Source organism: Taudactylus pleione, unplaced genomic scaffold, assembly GCF_031769625.1.
Source record: "Taudactylus pleione unplaced genomic scaffold, aTauple2 ptg000157l, whole genome shotgun sequence".
Classification (NCBI taxonomy): domain Eukaryota; kingdom Metazoa; phylum Chordata; class Amphibia; order Anura; family Myobatrachidae; genus Taudactylus; species Taudactylus pleione.
The window spans coordinates 4628521-4649466 of NW_028284559.1; the positions used below are offsets into that span (position 1 = coordinate 4628521).

General features: G+C 41.1%; 1 protein-coding gene across 1 annotated transcript in view; it reads left to right on the top strand.

Moving 5' to 3' along the window:
- Positions 1-600: 600 nt before the first annotated feature.
- LOC148521561 (peroxisomal N(1)-acetyl-spermine/spermidine oxidase-like) overlaps positions 601-20946 on the top strand; it is a 45818-nt gene continuing 25472 nt past the window's right edge. Inside the window, exon 1 of the mRNA XM_088475004.1 lies at positions 601-903. Coding sequence (XP_088331130.1) covers positions 645-903 — 259 coding nt within the window. The 5' untranslated portion in view covers positions 601-644. The remainder of the gene's footprint in view (positions 904-20946) is intronic.

The following is a 20946-nucleotide window of genomic DNA, read 5'->3' on the forward strand; positions in this document are numbered from 1 at the left end:
GAGCCTCCCTAGGCAGACAGTGAGTGGCTCTCTGTCTGTGGGACTTCTGTGCAGGGACTTGGTGGAGGTGGAACTAGTTCCACCTACCATTAGAGGTGACAGAACTCAGTTCCACCCCGTTCCTGTCCACTTTAATCCCTGGATACAACTCAGTATGAATTAATATATATTCTTATTATCTATTCTCACATTAATCACCAATTAGGTTGTGGCAGGTTAGGGCTACGTATGCAGTATCAATTAGCTTCTGCCATTCAATCCTAGCATATTGTTGTTATCATTGCTTTTACTCATGTGCTTCCATATTACCCTGTCCTCTGCCAAAGTTGTCAGTGCTTTCTCATTGCTTTGTTTGGAGGCGGCTAAAAAGTCACCAGGTATACAGTGTAACACATGTATCACTCTCAGTCTAACAGCATAAACAATAACAGTGTGTTTCAATATATTCAGAAGATAGACAACAGCTGCAGAGAGCCTACACCCATTTCACCATTCAGGCTTTGTCAAGGCATTCCTTACATAGCACATCTGGAAGTCTTCACATTAGGTCATTGGGTTGGGCTAAAGCAAAAGAAAAATTGCTTGCAAGAGACTCTTGATTTGTATTTAAGTTGTATTTCTAAAACTAGAGAAAAGCAGGCAACATGCAAATACAAAGAGATAGTCCTGGGACCAGGCTTCTCCTCATCCTCGTGTTCTTCACAGCTCTGGTTCTTTACTATCCCTCTGTGGTCTCCGCGCAACCTAAGTCCATTGAACCTGGGGGCCCTGTCGTGCTGATCATTGGATCTGGTATCTCCGGACTCACAGCTGCTGAGAAGCTGCACAAACATGGCTTCCAAAACATAAACATCCTGGAAGCTACTGGGAGAACAGGAGGCCGGATACGGACACAGAAATTTGGTAATACATAATTATTAGGCTATGTAGTGCAATTACAATATATGTAGTTCTGCCAAACTGGATATTCTGTCACTTAAAATGAATGCATGAGAGCTGGATTGTAGAGCGGCCCCCACTGTATTGTGCTAACTTGCAATAACGGGATCATGTACTAACTATATGGAAGAAATTCTAGTGTGAGTTTAGGGAATGCATCATTGCAGCCACACCCACTACTGCTCAATACTATGATTTGCGGGAGGCTGTTCTACTTTTTCAGGAGTCCTGGAGAGATTGCCATAATTTTTGAGTCTACCGGACAGTCCAGGAGAGCAGGCTAATATGAGATAGACAGATTGAGGTGGATATAAAACTGTAGTTATTACAGACAAGGTTGACAAAAATGTGCACAGGAGAGTAAGAACCCTGCTTGTGAGCACTTGCAGTCTAGAGGGAGAGGGCATTGATGTGATAAATGGAGCTAGTGGGACACACAGTGGACATGGGGCTGGAGAACAGGATATAAGGGGACAGGGTGAGGGGAAAGACCTGGTCTCGAGTAATAGGAGAGACGGAACTGGGGTTGGGTAGATGAGCGGAGGATAATGTCAGTGTAGGGTGATAGGTCTGGTGTGAGGAGATAGTAGCATCATGGGCTGTTAGCAGCAGGTATTATAACATTATAGTTCCCCAATTGTATAAATAAATGAATATAACATTGTTATCATTAAATATGTTTTTGTTTAACCACTTGCCTGGCATGGTCACAATCTTCTGACCACACCAGGCAGTTATTTATCTGCTCTGGTCGCATAATTTTGATCAGTCAGATAAATATGAGGGCGGCTGTAGGAAGAGAATCTTCCTGCAGCTGCTGCTCTCAGAGGGACCTTCCGGTCCCTCTGCTTGCCTGCACACTCTCCCCCTCTGTCTGCTGTGCTGTCGATCACTGCTGATCGGTCAGCAAAGCAGGACCCCCTACCCAGTGGCTGCAAAGATTAGCAGCTGCTGGGAATAAGTAATTAACCTCACCCCCCCTAGTGTACCTTGTGCCTGAAACCGATCTCAATTTGAAATTCCCGATGTTTCCGATGTTGCGATGGTAGCTCTGATCTTCTGATTTTTGAAAAACCAATATATATTTTTACAAATCTTTAAAAAAAAAACTTTCTTTTTTTTATTAAACAATTTTGATAAGTTAAAATGGATGTTACCCACCTAATTCACTCATAAAAAAAACAGAGAATTTTGGAGCGGTTTTTGGTCAGTTAAGGGGTTAACAATAGGTGCAATACAGGATAACTATTGGCTAATATCCAAAAGAGAATAAAAAAAATTAGTAATCGTGAATGGGTGCTCTCAGGCAAAGATAGATTCGTTATAGCATTCATTGGGCTCTATTTATTATTATTTTCACTAAAATAAAGTGAAAAGGGGTGTTTTCACACCCTTTTCACATTATTTTAGTATCACCTACAGTTACTAAAGGGCAATTGGAGTAGAATTCGTAAAATTCTACTTCAACCCCTAAGTATCACTTATTTTTAGTAATCAGATCGCATTTCCCATAATTGTAGTGAGAAATGTGATCTGCCTGGTAGTTACTAAAAATAAATAGTGAAAAAAATACCAGGGGAGGCCCTGTGATAATAACGCCACCTGGAAGTAGTGTTATCCAGGGTCTCCCCGGTTACCGAACTCCTGCTCTGCTGTAACGGGCAGAGCAGAGCCCGGAGCCGGTCCCAGTGATCAGCTGGTCTAAACAGAGTGCAAGCTGATCTCTGCTAAAAACAAAACAAAAAAAACCTTACCTGACTCCAGGGACCGGTGGTCGGGGCTCCGGTGATGGTCAGCTGGTCAGCTGGTCTCCCATGCTGCACTGCGGCCCGGTCATCAGGTGATCGGGTCCCAGTGCAGTATGGGATATCAGCTGACCGGAGGCATGGAAGACATCACCGGAGCACTGATGACTGCAGGTAAGTGCTATTAAGGGAGGGGGGGTCGCGGGGGATCCGCAATTGCGGGGGGTGGGGCTTAGTGTCAGGTGCGGGGCTTAGCACTGGGGGAGGGGTAGCAGCGGTGGTTGGCACATGCGCGGGGCACTAGTCACTGTATTTGTGAAAATACCGTAACTAGAGTGTGGAGGGGATTCGCAGTGACAGAGCTTTCTCGTCGCCATACTATTGTAAGTGCACCTTTGTGGCTTTTTGTTTTTCATATGTCAGTAGAAATACCTGCTGGCAGGGCTGCCATCAGAAATTGTGGGGTCAGGACTGACCAAATAGGCAGCCCCCTGCCAGTGACGTGCGGTTAGGTCAATGGCTGGGGAGGCACACATGGAGATGGGTCTGAGTACTGGGAGCCTGTCTCACCCCCTACTTACTGTAACTCTCCCCTCACTACACTAAGCTCCGGTGTCCATTGATTCTCCTACCTGCATCACTGTGTCTTCTCTTGCTGCTGCTGACTGAGCTCTGATTTCTCTGCAGCTTATTGCCTGTAATGTGGCCCCGCCCCCAGCTCTGCAAGCAGTGTCTGCAGGGGCGTATCTATAATGGGTGCAGGGTGTGCAGGGCACACGGGCCCCTGGGGGCCCACACTACACACCTTGCACCCATATTATCTAATACTTGCCTCTACAAGATTCCACGTCGGGTGTCTCAGCCTGTGCACAAAATGCAGGAAAATGGCCACCGCGGCCATTTTTCTGCTGTTTTGCGCACGTGCAGTGAGGAAATTGCCAGGAAAAATGGCAGCCGCGCCATTTTCAGGGTGACCTGTGCATGTGCAGTAGACTCTGGGCACACTCTAGGGCCCAGAGTCTACTGATGCTGCAGTCGGAGGTCAGATGTGTCAGTTTGCTGCCGGTCACCAGGGAGAGAGGAGGGGGCCCCCGACAGGGAGTGAACACAGGCTCCCTCCTCTCTTAATATGCCCCCGAGTGTCTGACTATACAGAAGCAAGGCTGAACTGCTCACCGCTCCTTCCCAGATATGGATGCCGGGTCCCTGCTGCCGCCGCCGCCCGGCCACCTGACTGAGGCCGCTGTCTCTGGGTCTCTCCCGTCTTGCCGCCCACCCTCGGTTCCGGCTTCTGGCCCCTTGCTGCTGCTGCCCGGCTGTTTGGGTGAGGGCACTGCTCCCGGCTCCTCCGTGTCACGCTACTCGCTCTCGGAGGTGGCATCCGGATACCTGCTGGTGCCACTCAACTGGGGCTGCGGCTGTCGGCTCTCCTGCACCACGCCATCCTCATTTGGTCACAGCTTCTGGCTCCTTGTTGCTGCCACCTGGCTGCTCGGCTGGGGCTGCCGCTAACATCCCTGGCTTTGGGTAGTCTATCTGCAGCACATCCTGTGTTGCCCCTGTGCCCTACACCCAGTTGTGAAGCTGCTGGACACAACTGAAGCTCTTGGGACAATTGATGACGGCTGAAAAGATCTGGATGAGATGCCCCTGAGGTCCTGCTGGTTTCCTGACATCACTGGTGAGTGTTGATGCTCCCTTGCCCTGGTTTTCTCAATTACTAATATCCCAGCCAGCTGATCACTCCAGGGGAGTTAAATAACAGCTACTCTGCAATTCTCCCAATTCTACTTCTCCCTGACTGATGATTTGGCGCCACCTTGTGGTACACAGTAATAACCACAATTTATACATTTTACAAATTCTCTCTTACTACTACCAATCACTTCAGTTTAAAATATTGAAGGTTTTTTTTTCTTGCTATATATACCTCATATACTACTATATTAATATACGGAATTACTCGTGACTCTAATACTTGCTTCATTGAAAATGTGATATTGGCTTCCGCCATGAATACCTAGCCAGCAGCCTCGGGGGGTCTGTGCTCATTTGCAGTTCCTCCATGTGATGTCTTTTTAAGTATCACATTCTGCATGCCCACTTTGCCTTCATATTATTTTATCATCTCTGAACATGGGCAAAGATAAAAAATCTGCTCAAAAGAGGGAGGACCCTCGTCCCCGAAATGACTCCTCTCAATCGGACCTGAGACCCTTCCTTCTCCCAACCCCCTCCAAAGAAGTCCCTGCACTCAATCCATCAGATTCACTTTCAAATTCTTCTAACCCGCCAAGCCCTTCCTCAGTTGAGGATTCCGCCCTTCAATCCTCTTCTAAACTGGGCAGCGTGATTAAAGAAATCTTGACATACATCAAGACATTGCCTACCAAACTGGACCTACAAACTACCATCAGGAAGGAAATGGCGTCTGTTAAACGGGACTTGTCATTACTTTCAGACCATCTCACGTCATTGGAAGAGACTCAAGAATCTACGGACACAACACTATCTAAGTTGACAGACATCATCTCATCACAGTCCGCTGAACTGCAATCTCTAAAATCCAGGGTGGATGATCTAGATAACAGAGGGAGACGAAATAATATCCGCGTCAGAGGCCTTCCCGAAGATGTCCAAACTCCTAACCTTATCGACGCCCTGACTAAAATCTTCAACGAAATCCTCGGCAATGACCCACATGATAAAATTGTTTTCGACAGAGCTCATTGGGCTTTACGTCCTCGAGGTCTTTCATCGGATAAGCCAAGGGATGTAATTTGTCGCTTGCACTATTTTTCTCAAAAGGATGAGATTATGCGTAAAGTCAGGCAAGTGGAAGGTGTCGACTTCAATGGACAGACTATTCACATATATCAAGACTTATCTTGGCATACCCTTCAGCTTCGCAGAGCCTTAAAACCGCTCACTGATGAACTCTGCAAAAGACAGTTGAAATACCGATGGGGCTTTCCATTTCATCTTCAGGTTACTTTCTCCGGTAAATCACATCTTCTCCATAGCCCCTCAGATCTTCCAGCGTTCTCTATGCTAGGCTTACCACCTGTTGAAACGCCTGAATGGAAGGATCCTCTGGCCCAATTGGTCTTACCTCCTCGCTTAGAGAACCACTCTTCTTGGCATTCAGTTCAGCATTCCAGAAGGCGATTGAAAAATCATCCTCTTCCGCCTGAATTGGAGGACACGAGGTTTTTTCCTGATAGTATATTTTTGCTATAAGCTTAATGTTTTCTAATATGTTCAGGTTTATTATTATATTCATAACCTAGGAAATAATTTTTGATGTAATATCTAAATTTGTGATTTATTATAATCTCACTGGCTAGGCCATTATAGTCTTGTAGGTCTCGATTATTTGTTTCTGGTTCTACATTTCGGGGACGACTGATTACCCTCCCTGTAGTTACATGTTTTCATGTTCTAATCCCAATCTTACTAACATTTTCTAGTTTATAGATATTTAGTATCCGCATTTGTCTTTTCTATTGCTAAGATGTCACTGTTAAAATTTATTTTTGTTTTATATTAGGACTGCATTTGACTATGACCCCAAATGACGCCCAACCCGCTATCTATGTTACCATTTACTGAGATATTGGTTTATTATAAATTTTCCACTGTCTCAGACGTGGGAATTCTAATGTTCTCGGTGTTGTATAACATTGTATCTTTATGCTTTTTTGTTTTTTCTCTCTTTTTTGTTTTCTCCTGTTTTTCTGCCCTTTTTTTTCTTTCCCTCTCTTTCTCCCAGGGACCACTACCATACTTCCCTACAAATCTCCTCAAATGACTTCAGTTGCCAAGCTTATTGTTTACTCCATTAACGCTCGAGGCCTAAACATCCCTGAAAAAAGATCTAAGCTTTTACGCTCTTTATGGGCAGATAAAGTCGATGTGGCTATGATTCAGGAAACCCATTTTAAATTTGGGGTTCGCTCCCCTTCCCTTCTTGACCGTCATTATCCTATGGTGTTCTTTAGTAATAGTCCTGAAGTGAAATCTAAGGGAGTTGTGATTCTTTTTTCAAAACGATTACCCATCTCCGATGTTAAAATTTATAAGCTGATTCCAGGCAGAGTACTTCTAATTACTTGTCAACTTTTCCACCAGGACTTTACATTTATTAATGTATATGCCCCTAATCAGGCACAACATAACTTTTTGATATCTGTCCTAGACCAGCTTGATTCTCGGTTAAAGGGTATTATAATTTTAGGGGGAGACCTTAACTGGACCATGGACCCTATACTTGATGTTTCTTCTAATTCCCCTCGATTCTCACAGGCTAAATACAGACAGGTTAAACAGAGTTTCCATAATCACTAGCTGGCTGACTCCTGGAGAATTTTGCATCCCACTGGTCGTGACTATTCATTCTATTCCAACCCCCACAAGACATACTCCCATTTGGATTATTTATTTTTGAGTCACAGACATCTCCACTTGCTCGCTGACGCCAATATTGGTCCCATCACGTGGTCGGACCATGCCCCTGTTTCTTTGACGTTGTCACTACCTGGGTTCTCTTTCGGACAATGGTCTTGGTGGCTTAACGAATCTCTATTACAAGATCCCTATTGTAAGACAGAAGTTGACATGGCTCTATCGGACTATCTAGCTTTTAAAGTTACTCTCGAAGTTTCACAGGTAACTATCTGGGAAGCTCATAAATGTGTAATTAGAGACAAATTTATTCAACTCGGCTCCTACATTAAGAAACGGAAATCTGCACGGATCTCGACTCTACTCCAGCGTATCAATCTGCTTGAGACTTCACATAAATCATCTCTATCTGGCGATATTTGTTTGAAGTTGTCAGAGGCTCGTGCGGAACTCAATAGGATACTTTCTGATGACATAAAGTTATCTTTACGGAAATGTAAGAGCCGGTTTTATCAATGGAGTAATAAGCCAGGGAAACTCCTAGCACGGGCTTTGAGGGCTCAGCGAGCATCTGGATTTATCTCAACTATTAAAGATAGTTCAGGCACATCTCACTCATTGTCATCTAAAATTGCTTCCTGTTTTCGACAATATTATTCGACTCTCTATAACCTGGCGGGTTCCTCTTCTACATCATCACCTCCTGTTTCGTCCCAAGACATATTAGACTACCTCTCCACAGCCACCTTTCCCACCTTGTCTTCTTCAGATAGAGATGCCCTAGAGCTTCCCTTCACAATGGAAGAACTCGATTCTGTCTTATCTTCTTCCCCTTCAGGTAAAAGCCCTGGCCCAGATGGTCTAACCATCGCATACTATAAAACTTTTAAGGATAAACTGGCCCCTATGCTTTTAAATGCCTTTAACACAATTTCCGCAGACTCTCAGTTTTCTAGACAATCTCTAGAAGTATATGTTTCGGTAATCCCTAAATCAGGTAAGGACCCCTCCCTGGTCCGAGCTACAGACCCATTTCACTCCTTAATGTTGATCTTAAATTATACGCCAAACTCATAGCCAATAGATTACACACACACAGGAACCGGAAGACATGTACTGGATGCTATAGCCAGCATCAGAGCAGAGAACCACATCAATAAAGAAAAAATATCACCAGATGGATCTTCAGGCACTAAAGGAAAAACACTTCTCAAAGGATTTGAAGGTTCTCCACATCAAAGCTTCCTATTGCGGCACAGAGAGAGAGAACAGGCTGCAGCTGCCTGGTCACACACCGGGGAGTAAGACGAGCCCCAGGTATTACATTCATTGTGCTTCAATGGACTTAAAGTGACACATCTGAGGTAAAATCCGAAACTTCAATTATAATGTATGAGTTTAAAAAAAGTCACTGCTTTGCTATTTAAAGTAATGGAGATGTTCCCATGCATGACCTGAAATAATAATAATGATGGTAGACAGAACATGATGTCAGGGGCATTTTAAGAGAGGAGGGGGCCCATGTGCAGCCTCCATTTGGCCCCCTTTCCCAGTGATCTGCCCATGCGTAGAAAAGATGTCCCCGGGAAAATAGGCACGGGCTCTGGATACAATGTTCCAGTAAGTAACTCTGCTTCCAAGCCATCTCCAAGCTTAGGAGACAATATTTTACCTGCTGAGTCAGGTGGTATTAGAAGTGCACTTCTAGCAGAGTGCTTCCTTTTAACTAATTCCAGAATATAGTACTCAAAAGTCCAATAATTAAATCATCTGTGCTGCACCCAGCAAAGGCGAATTTGTGGCCTGGCAGGTGGAAAATCCTGCAGAGATATAAAGATTAGTTCAGTTATTAGCAGCTATAGAACACCTAATAGTCTGTACTCAAAAAGAATACACAACACCAAGTACATTGTTTCAGACAAATGGCTTTGCCTCCAAACCTGCTTAGGCAGTTGGTGTTTTAAGATAGCTAGGATAAGCAGCTCAGCATAGGTGCACTCGGGGCCTGATTCAGAGCCGGACGCTCTTTCAGAGCGCTCGCTCTGAATCAGGGCGGCATTTTTTTTTTTTTTGAGAGCCAGCCTCTTGGCTGCTCTCTAAGCTGTGGGTGAGCGGCCAGGTGATGGTCGCAACCATCGCGACCATCGGGATTGCGACGAGACCCTTGTGGTAGGGTCTCGTCCATCGCAAGCCCCAGTGAGCTTCCGGCTCTAATAGAGCTGAAAACTCACTACTAAGGCCGCCCCTTCGGGAACGCCTCCGTTTGGCCAGCCCCACCCAGCCCACCTCCAAAACAGGGCAAGCTGTCGATCACAATCGACAGCCGCCCCTTTTTGGTGCGAGACCAGTAGCGACTGAGTGCCCGTCGCTGGCCGGGTCTCACGCATGCGCATGCCCTAGCCGGCTCCGGCGTGCGCAGTGGGGGACCATCGACCCATTTGAGAGCGCTGTGCACTCACGAGCAGGTCTGAATCAGGCCCACAATCCCTTACAGTGTGTGGACTCCAGCACTCTCCAGTTCCTGTCCCTTCTCACGCGTGCTGGGGAAAATTAGTATCTCATAGCACCCTTCTCAGTATTGCCGGATAACTAATGCTGGAGAGCTTCAGGTGAAGCTCACTCTTTCATGCCTCACTCCTCCATGCCTGCCCTGGCCATGCCCCCTTGCTGCTTCTCTTCACTCTGTGGCTGGCTCGGCTCCTTTGTCAGTGGTTCAGCACACGTGCCTTGTCTCAATATAAAAAATATATTGTTCCAGGCAGCCACCGGCAAGCAGCTGCACAGACAGAACCCATAGTAATGGATAGGATAGATTAATCTATAACTGCTGCAGTGATCAGCAAGGTGCCAGCAGTGGTTATAGATGAATCTCTGTGCCCCCCTGACAACTGTGCCCAGAGGTCAATACTCCAGAAGTTCTACCACTATACAGCTCTCCAGGTATTGGCAGTAGGAGACAGGGATGAGCCCCCCTCTCTTTCCGGGCCTGGAACTACAGTCCTGGCAGACGTATTGGCTGTGCACACATACCGATGAGCTACTGATATATTGTTGCTCCTCACTGCTCCCTCTAATTTAGCCCCACACCTATCACATCATTTCACTTTAGAGGTGGCAGTCAGAACTCCCTCTCTGCCTATGAACTCCCTTGACGTCGCTCACACCAACTAATAAAAACCGTAGTGAGGAGGCAGAGCCATGACATGGTGAACCTGAATTGACTCAACGTGGTTAGCTCTGATTGGCTGCCGGTCTGCAAGCTATGATTGGCTTGCACCAAATGCCAATTCCAAAAGCCAAGGCACCTTTTCTCCCAGCACTGGGTGTCGATCCTCAGCCCCAGTACTGGACTCCCGGCAGCCGCCCACACCGTTACACACATACAACAGCACCTCACAGTATAGAACCTAAGAACCAGTTTCTGCAGTATATTAACTAACAGTATGTTAGTAATAACTGTTCAAATATGTGTGTACAGTTGCAGATGGTATAACAGAGTAAATGTACACACCAGCAGATACCCTGAAGTCACTGAGCAGCTCCGGACTATAACCAGTGGAGTGGTTTATTTAGCAGTAACTTGAATGTACATACTACTAGCCGTTGACAGTATGTTGGAAGCAGCACAGGATGCTAGATGTGAACAACTCTGTGAATGTAGTATATTGCAGAGTCTCACTGAGCTAAGTGGAATACGTCCGATACAGTGACAAGATGATGCCGCATATGCACAGAAATACAGACAGTGGCCAGCTTGTTTATGGAATGCAGCCTTCCTAAAGCCAATATGGAGACTGCACAATATCACTCTCATCTCACATGGCTTCAACATCCCTCCCCCTGTCGTTACAAGGTTCTCCATGTTACGCAAACATTTACTTTTATCTCTCTTATAGCAACTTGTAAAACCCTTGTAAAACATGTAGGGTTTAGTCATGCAGGAAATATCAACATTTCAAGATCTTTCTAATCCATATTTTCTCCGAAACAAGATAAGTGACTGTAATGTAACTCCCTTAGTAAGTAAGTACATCAGCAAGATGGATGCCTTCTCCACAAGCTCACGAATAAAGTGATGCCTGATTTCAATATGTTTGGAACATCTATGATCTTTGGGGCTATGCGATATATCATATTGATGGAATCTTTCATACTTATGAGACTCAAATAATATATGGGGTTTTGTTTTGCACAGGCAAAACAGAAAAGAAAGTTCCATTTGTGGGGCACTCTTATAATATATAAACAATTATGATATGATGAAAATATAGCTAAAACATAACCTTTAATAAGAACATACCTTATAAAATATACATAGGTGAATCATAACAAATATGATATCTCAATACATATAAAAACATCAAGTAGCAAAAAATATTGAAAACAAAGCAGTACACAATTTTTAAATATACTGCCCTGTACTCTGAATACCATACATCATATCAATGTGACATCCGTGGTTATATTTATATATGCATTTCCTATCCAGTCTAGGGTGGTTAAATAGAACCTGTGTATAAAGTACACACAGATAAGGTTAGTATTCTATTGACCTCGTGGTAGGTATATAACAGGTATAGAGAATTAAATTCACAACAATAGGCTAGTTAAAGGTACATTAGCCCTAGGACAAAACTTCTCCCAATAATAAGTTGCGCAATTCTCAAATCAAATAGTAAATATATATATTGTTCAAAGATCACAAAATAAACCTGAAATTGATACCAATATTAATGTGATATGTATCCATGTCTGAATTAATTATAATTTATACATATATCACTTAATGAGAACAGGATAAGGCACAAAAATCAACAATTATCTGAATATCACCATGTGTGCAATATATCAATATGACAGATAATTATCGTCAACGATAGAAATCCTAGTATCTCAATTAACCATCAGCATATATTCCTAGGTGTCACATAGTTTACTTTTAACATAAATAGTTAATTTAAGTACAGGATTATATATAGAATAAGTGAAAGTAAGACACCTAGATGTCCCCCACTTCTACTTTCACCTGTTGTGCCTATTACCTGGCATTGGACAGGGGATGAGAGAGTAGGGGGCTGGTATCCATAGAATTGAAAGTATATTGGTGGGTTGTTAAAGATCCTTTAATTGGGAGTTAAATGATCTCTGATGCCAAATGGTATAGCAGAAATCAAGTGCACCCGGATCAGTCAGGTCGCCACCTTAGAAAAAAAGTAAAGATAATACCTGTACAGAGCTCTGCTTAGTTAGCATGGATATAGTGTTGGATTCAGAGTGTCCGCATCTGCTGGCTGTCAGCTGAAATCAGCTGTGTCTCATCAGTCCCCTGCATGTGCCGTAATACAGCTCACAGCCATCCGCATTGGCTATTATGAAGCTCCGTCTAAGGCAGTGGGAGTGAGAGAGCTCGTGGTCAGCTCTGCATCTGCTGCCTGTCAGCTGAAATCAGCTGTGTCTCATCAGTCCCCTGCATGTGCCGTAATACAGCTCACAGCCATCCGCATCGGCTATTATGAAGCTCCGTCTAAGGCAGTGGGAGTGAGAGAGCTCGTGGTCAGCTGATCGGGTCCGTAGTCGGAGGTACTAAGGGTTGACGCGCGTTTCGTCACAAGGGGCTTGCTCACAACGAGACACCTAAGCATCACCATCTCATTGTCCTGTTTTAACCCTTGCTGGAACCAATGAAATTTCACTCAAAAATGATTGACATGATGTTAAACCTATCATGTCACATATGCACTAAGGCCAATCAACAGCCTTAACAAATGATTGACATATTATCTAGCCAATCCTGTAGAGAACAGCAAAGATAAACAATCCAGCATGTATAGATATAATTCATATTAATAGCAATAAGCATAGCATTACATTTATCATAACAGCAAACTGGGAAAATAATTAACATATTAGTCTGCCAATCTTAAAATAAATGGCAGAGATTAATAGGATCTCCTATTGACATCTAGATTACAAAATGACAGAGTATTGGTCCAATTAACAAATAAATTGGTATCATAAAGTTTAGTTATTAATGATATCCAAAAACCTCTTATGTGTATTTATAACTGATTAAAATAATTTATAGTGCTGTGTATGTGAATAAATTTATATTTCACATGAAAGGCATAATTATTAATAATAGTGAATGTGAGATTAATAAAAAAGGTGTGAATGTGTAAAGGTGAAATAATCAAAGGATTATAAAACTATATGAATGTGAATGTAATGAATGTAATAGTGTGTATATGAAAGTGATTTTAGAGACTATCCAAAATTATGTGAATGCAAAATTACAAATACAACCTAAAATGAACGATAAGTGAAAAAAAGGGGGAAAAAAAGGGGAAAAGGGTTTTATATATAACGAGTGAATAAAAAGGGGGGTGTGAAGTCTGGAATCACATGATTACTGTCTATATAAAAACACTAAAGCTAATATTCTCGTTCATCCCGTTAGGGGCAATACTGCCCAATCTGAACGTCCAGTAGCTTTCCTTCCTAAGGAGTTCCTTCATGATGTCTCCTCCTCTAATGCCCAAATTTAAGACTTCCAGACCAAATACTTTAAGATCTTTCAATGAACTCCCATGTTTAAGATAAAAATGTCTGGCCACTGTAGTAAGTTGTTTCATCTTGGCCCTATCTGATTCTGCATGCCTAATGTGTCGCATATGCTCCAGTATTCTTTGTTTCAACATACGTGTGGTAATTCCGACGTATTTCATTCCACAAGAGCGTGAGATGCAGTAAACAACATTTTTACTGCGACAATTTACATAGTGTTTCAAATGGACTTCTTCCCCAAATTTATCTTTAAATTCCTTGATGTTATTAATATGGTCACAGATTTTACAATTACCACATGGATAGGTCCCTATCACCGATAATTTTTGGGGTAGATACTTAGTATAGTGACTCCTTACTAGATGATCTTTTAAATTCATGGAGCGTCTCCAGCTCATGGCAACTGTTCTATCCAACTTAGCTGCAAGATCTGGATCAGAAAGAAGGATAGGCCAGTGTTTTTGTATTGAATTCACTTCTGGGCATACATTTTCCTGTGGCCAAAAACTGGATTTCTTTTTACAAATCGGTCTAGTAGGAGTTAGATTATCCTGATTATCATCCCTTAAGTCCTCTAATATCTGTAACATTTCCAGATCTTGGGGTGATTGTAAAGTAGTACCATCTTCCTGTGATTTGTTGGCAAAGAATTTTGTTAGGAGGAGTTTACGGCCAAATATTCTAAGATCTGTTTCCCACTGGAACCTATCAAATTTACCAGTCGGTGAAAAGGATAAACCTCTTTCCAAAACTGATATTTGGTTATTGGTCAATATATGATTGGAAAGATTTATAATTTTATGGGGAGATATAGAATTATTTTATTCATAGGGTTCCTGCGAGTATGGTAACGTGCTGGTGATGGGGATTCCCATCTTCTGTTTCCTACCCTTCTTCTTTCCCCTCCTTGTTTTCCTCTTCCTAAATGTTCCTGTGGGGCCCTTCTTTCCCCTAAAAAAGGAAAGTGTTCTGGTTTATTGACTGCTGTTGTATCACGAAAAACTCCTTCTTGTATACCCTCTGTTTCAGAGAAATCTGTATCCGATGAGCTGTAGTATTTAGTACTATGTGTTATGGAAGTATTCTTAGCCTTCTTTGTCCATATGAAGATGTTACCTGTTGAGAAGTCTTTTTTGTCTCTGAGGAATTTATTCTTCTTCCGTTCTATAATGCTAGATTAGTATGTTTCTAGTTCTTTTTTATAGCACTCAAAGCTGTTTTGAAATTTGGTATTTTGTTCCCAAGCTTCCAGTGTTTTACCTATTGTTGTTATTTCTCATTCACATTCCTCCAAAATCAGATGGTTGTGTTTCACAAGAATATGCATCAGATCATAAAAACATTTTAATAAACATGTTTCCCACTCTCTCTTCAGAGTTTCTGATGACAACTCAAAGGTGAGAAAAACCTTAGGTCTCAAATCTCTAGGGACAATTTTTTGTTTAATATAATTTTCAAGACTGGTTAAATTCCAGTTAGTCCTTACTTGCTTATATTGGATTTGTTTCAGTCTATGAAAAACATCCTCCCAAGAGGAAGAAGCTTCTTGTTCTACCGATATGCTCAGAAAAATACTTTCTAAATCTGCTGTTTTACGCTTATAGATCAACTCATTTTTGAGATTAAAACTTGTCATCTCCAAAATGTGACCGTATCTGATAGTAGGAAATGTGAGAATACTGAGTTAGGGAAAACAGATGTAATAGTAAAGTCCGTGCAAATAATTGGAACTGTAAAGACACAGTTATAATCTAGTTTAAACAATGAGGGAAGGGGAAATTGGGAAAAATTAAATGCACAGGATCTAATAAACGCTTAATTAAGTGAGTGATTAAAGTGTACCAACAATATAAATAAGATCATGAGATGAAAATCTCTAAATAATCAACACAGTTGGTGGTGCTCCCTGGAACAAATATATTACTATATGGGGTTTTGTTTTGCACAGGCAAAACAGAAAAGAAAGTTCCGTTTGTGAGGCACTCTTATAATATATAAACAACTATGATATGATGAAAATATAGCTAAAACATAACCTTTAATAAGAACATACCTTATAAAATATACATAGGTGAATCATAACAAATATGATATCTCAATACATATAAAAACATCAAGTAAGAGATGATAATCAGGATAATCTAACTCCTACTAGACCGATTTGTAAAAAGAAATCCAGTTTTTGGCCACAGGAAAATGTATGCCCAGAAGTGAAGGTCTTTATGAATCTTGTCTCCAGGGAACTTGATGATATTTATAAAAATCATAAATATCGTAACCATCCTGATAACCTGACCTGGGAAGAAAGAAAGGCCATAAATGAACTCAAGGCGATGCCTGATGTTATTATCAAACCATCAGATAAGGGCGGTAATATCGTCTTGTGTCCCATAGACCTATACATTGAAGAAGCTAAGCGACAATTGGATGATAAAGGCTGCTATACCAAACTGCTTTTAAACCAACAGATAATTTTTTGGATAATTACATGAATATTGTCAAAAAAGCTGCTCAAGAGGGGGTGATTACTAAACAGGAGCTGGAATTTCTGTCGATTGATAATCCTAAAATTCCAACTTTTTATTTGCTCCCGAAAGTACATAAAAATTTGACTACACCCTCGGGAAGACCTATAGTGGCGGGTATAGGCAGCATTTCTGAGAAGGCCAGTATCTTTATTGATACACATTTACGCCATCATGTTACAGGACTTTCTTCTTACATACAAGATACTACTGATGTATTAAAGAAGATTAATGATATCCGACTGAATGAGAACAACCTATTAGTCAGTATAGATGTAGAGTCCTTATATACTAGCATAGGTCATGATGATGGCATAGCTGCTATAAGATATTTTTTGATGATGGAAGGTCTGGATGACTTCCACAGATTTCTCCTTAGACTTCTTCATTTTGTATTGTACAAAAATGACTTCACCTTCAATGATCAGTTCTTTTTGCAGACGAGAAGTACAGCGATGGGGGCAGCTTGTGCCCCCACCTATGCTAATCTGTTTTTAGGATGGTGGGAGCGGGAGGTAGTTTTCTGTGAGGAGAATGATCACATGATGAAGCATGTCATCACATGGCTTCGATTTATAGATGACATACTGGTCATCTGGGAAGGTGATCTTGAAGAATTACATCTATTCATGAATACCCTGAACAAGAACATGATCAATTTAAAGTTCACATATGAGGCTAGTTCCACCAGTATATCATTCTTGGATTTGAGGATATACAAGGATGATACAAATATGATAGCTACAGAACTCTTCAGGAAACAGACGGCAACTAACAGCTTGCTACATCATTCCAGCTCACACTTTCCTCCCACCTTGGAAAACATCCCCAAAGGTGAGTTCCTAAGACTTAGGAGAAACTGTTCAGATAATACTATATATCAGACCAAAAGTCAAGATCTGGTAATACGTCTCAAAGAGAGAGGATATAGTGGTAAAACGATTAAAAAAGCCAGCAAATTTGCATCCCAAACTAGACGAGATAATTTGATCTATGGGGAAAAGAAGAAAGAGAAATCTGACAAAATCAGATTTGTTGGCAACTTCTGTAAAAATTGGAGAGAAATAAAAAATTCAATACAAAAACACTGGCCTATCCTTCTTTCTGATCCAGATCTTGCAGCTAAGTTGGATAGAACAGTTGCCATGAGCTGGAGATGCTCCATGAATTTAAAAGATCATCTAGTAAGGAGTCACTATACTAAGTATCCCCCCAAAAAATTATCGGTGATAGGGACCTATCCATGTGGTAATTGTAAAATCTGTGACCATATTAATAACATCAAGGAATTTAAAGATAAATTTGGGGAAGAAGTCCATTTGAAACACTATGTAAATTGTCGCAGTAAAAAATGTTGTTTACTGCATCTCATGCTCTTGTGGAATGAAATACGTCGGAATTACCACACGTATGTTGAAACAAAGAATACTGGAGCATATGCGACACATTAGGCATGCAGAATCAGATAGGGCCAAGATGAAACAACTTACTACAGTGGCCAGACATTTTTATCTTAAACATGGGAGTTCATTGAAAGATCTTAAAGTATTTGGTCTGGAAGTCTTAAATTTGGGCATTAGAGGAGGAGACATCAGGAAGGAACTCCTTAGGAAGGAAAGCTACTGGACGTTCAGATTGGGCAGTATTGCCCCTAATGGGATGAACGAGAATATTAACTTTAGTGTTTTTATATAGACAGTAATCATGTGATTCCAGACTTCACACCCCCCTTTTTATTCACTCGTTATATATAAAACCCTTTTCCCCTTTTTTTCCCCCTTTTTTTCACTTATCGTTCATTTTAGGTTGTATTTGTAATTTTGCATTCACATAATTTTGGATAGTCTCTAAAATCACTTTCATATACACACTATTACATTCATTACATTCACATTAACTAATATTACAATAAAAATTCTATTGCATTCATATAGTTTTATAATCCATTGATTATTTCACCTTTACACATTCACACCTTTTTTATTAATCTCACATTCACTATTATTAATAATTATGCCTTTCATGTGAAATATAAATTTATTCACATACACAGCACTATAAATTATTTTTAATCAGTTATAAATACACATAAGAGGTTTTTGGATATCATAACTAACTAAACTTTATGATACCAATTTATTTGTTAATTGGACCAATACTCTGTCATTTTGTAATCTAGATGTCAATAGGAGATCCTCTTAATCTCTGCCATTTATTTTAAGATTGGCAGACTAATATGTTAATTATTTTCCCAGTTTGCTGTTATGATAAATGTAATGCTATGCTTATTGCTATTAATATGAATTATATCTATACATGCTGGATTGTTTATCTTTGCTGTTCTCTACAGGATTGGCTAGATAATATGTCAATCATTTGTTAAGGCTGTTGATTGGTCTTAGTGCATATGTGATATGATAGGTTTAACATCATGTCAATCATTCTTGAGTGAAATTTCATTGGTTCCAGCAAGGGTTAAAACAGGACAATGAGATGGTGATGCTTAGGTGTCTTGTTGTGAGCAAGCCCCTTGTGGCAAAACGCGCGTCAACCCTTAGTACCTCCGACTACGGACCCGATCAGCTGACCACAAGCTCTCTCACTCCCACTGCCTTAGACGGAGCTTCACAATAGCCGATGCGGATGGCTGTGAGCTGTATTACGGCACATGCAGGGGACTGATGAGACACAGCTGATTTCAGCTGACAGCCAGCAGATGCGGACACTCTGAATCCAACACTATATCCATGCTAACTAAGCAGAGCTCTGTACAGGTATTATCTTTACTTTTTTTCTAAGGTGGCGACCTGACTGATCCGGGTGCACTTGATTTCTGCTATACCATTTGGCATCAGAGATCATTTAACTCCCAATTAAAGGATCTTTAACAACCCACCATTATACTTTCAATTCTATGGATACCAGCCCCCTACTCTCTGATCCCCTGTCCAATGCCAGGTAATAGGCACAACAGGTGAAAGTAGAAGTGGGGGACATCTAGGTGTCTTACTTTCACTTATTCTATATATAATCCTGTACTTAAATTAACTATTTATGTTAAAAGTAAACTATGTGACACCTAGGAATATATGCTGATGGTTAATTGAGATACTAGGATTTCTATAGTTGAAGATAATTATCTGTCATATTGATATATTGCACACATGGTGATATTCAGATAATTGTTGATTTTTTGTGCCTTATCCTGTTCTCATTAAGTGATATATGTATAAATTATAATTAATTCAGACATGGATACATATCACATTAATATTGGTATCAATTTCAGGTTTATTTTGTGATCTTTGAACAATATATATATTTACTATTTGATTTGAGAATTGCGCAACTTATTATTGGGAGAAGTTTTGTCCTAGGGCTAATGTACCTTTAACTAGCCTATTGTTGTGAATCTAATTCTCTATACCTGTTATATACCTACCACGAGGTCAATAGAATACTAACCTTATCTGTGTGTACTTTATACACAGGTTCTATTTAACCACCCTAGACTGGATAGGAAATGCATATGTAAATATAACCACGGATGTCACATTGATATGATGTATGGTATTCAGAGTACAGGGCAGTATATTTAAAAATTGTGTACTGCTTTGTTTTCAATATTTTTCACTACTTGATGTTTTTATATGTATTGAGATATCATATTTGTTATGATTCACCTATGTATATTTTATAAGGTATGTTCTTATTAAAGGTTATGTTTTAGCTATATTTTTATCATATCATTATTGTTTATATATTATAAGAGTGACCCACAAAGGGAACTTTCTTTTCTGTTTTGCCTGTGCAAAACAAAACCCCATATAGTAATATATTTGTTCCAGGGAGCACCACCAACTGTGTTGATTATTTAGAGATTTTCATCTCATGATCTTATTTATATTGTTGGTACACTTTAATCACTCACTTAATTAAGCGTTTATTAGATCCTGTGCATTTAATTTTTCCCAATTTCCCCTTCCCTCATTGTTTAAACGAGACTCAAATAATGCAAACTCTCTTTGAGATTTACGGATTCCTTGGCTGACTCAGATAATGCCATATATTCTGCTTCAGTAATGGATAAGGCCACAGTAAGTTATTTACTGCTCCCCCAGCTTACCACTGAGCCTGCAAGTACAAACAGGTATCCTGTATAAGAGTGGTGATCATTCTCATCTGCCCCCCTAGTTGGCATAACAGAATGACTCCAGTGTAGAGTTGCCAGACCTGGTAAACTCTAATTTCAAGGCACGAGCATTTAAGAGAGGAGGGTGCTCGCATGCAACCTCTGTGCGGGTCCCATCCTCTCCAGCAGCAAAATAGACTCTGGCTTTGTGTTAGGGTCTATTGAACATGTGCTAGTCACCGGAGATATCTCTAGTGAGCATGCACTATCAGCCATCACATTGCAATCATACGATGGTGTAACTTTAACTTCTGAGTGTCTGCAGCTGCACAGAAGCAGCAAGCCATTGCATGGGCATTGGAAAGCTGAATCTGATGGCTAGCAATCATTAAATACCTGTAATTCAATAAGAAAAGTACTTCCATTGTATCAGGAACATCGATAGTTGCTAACCATCCATCTGCTTCCAATTTTTATTCCTAGTCCTGGGAGAGGTGCCAGACAGTGGTGTTTCGGCAACCAGTACATTCCTTCCTGTCAGTATTTCAGTCATATTTGTTCACCACCACTGCTCACCGGTGCTCAGCACGTATCTAGGAGTCTAGGCACAGTGACAAAGTAAGTAATAAATATAATG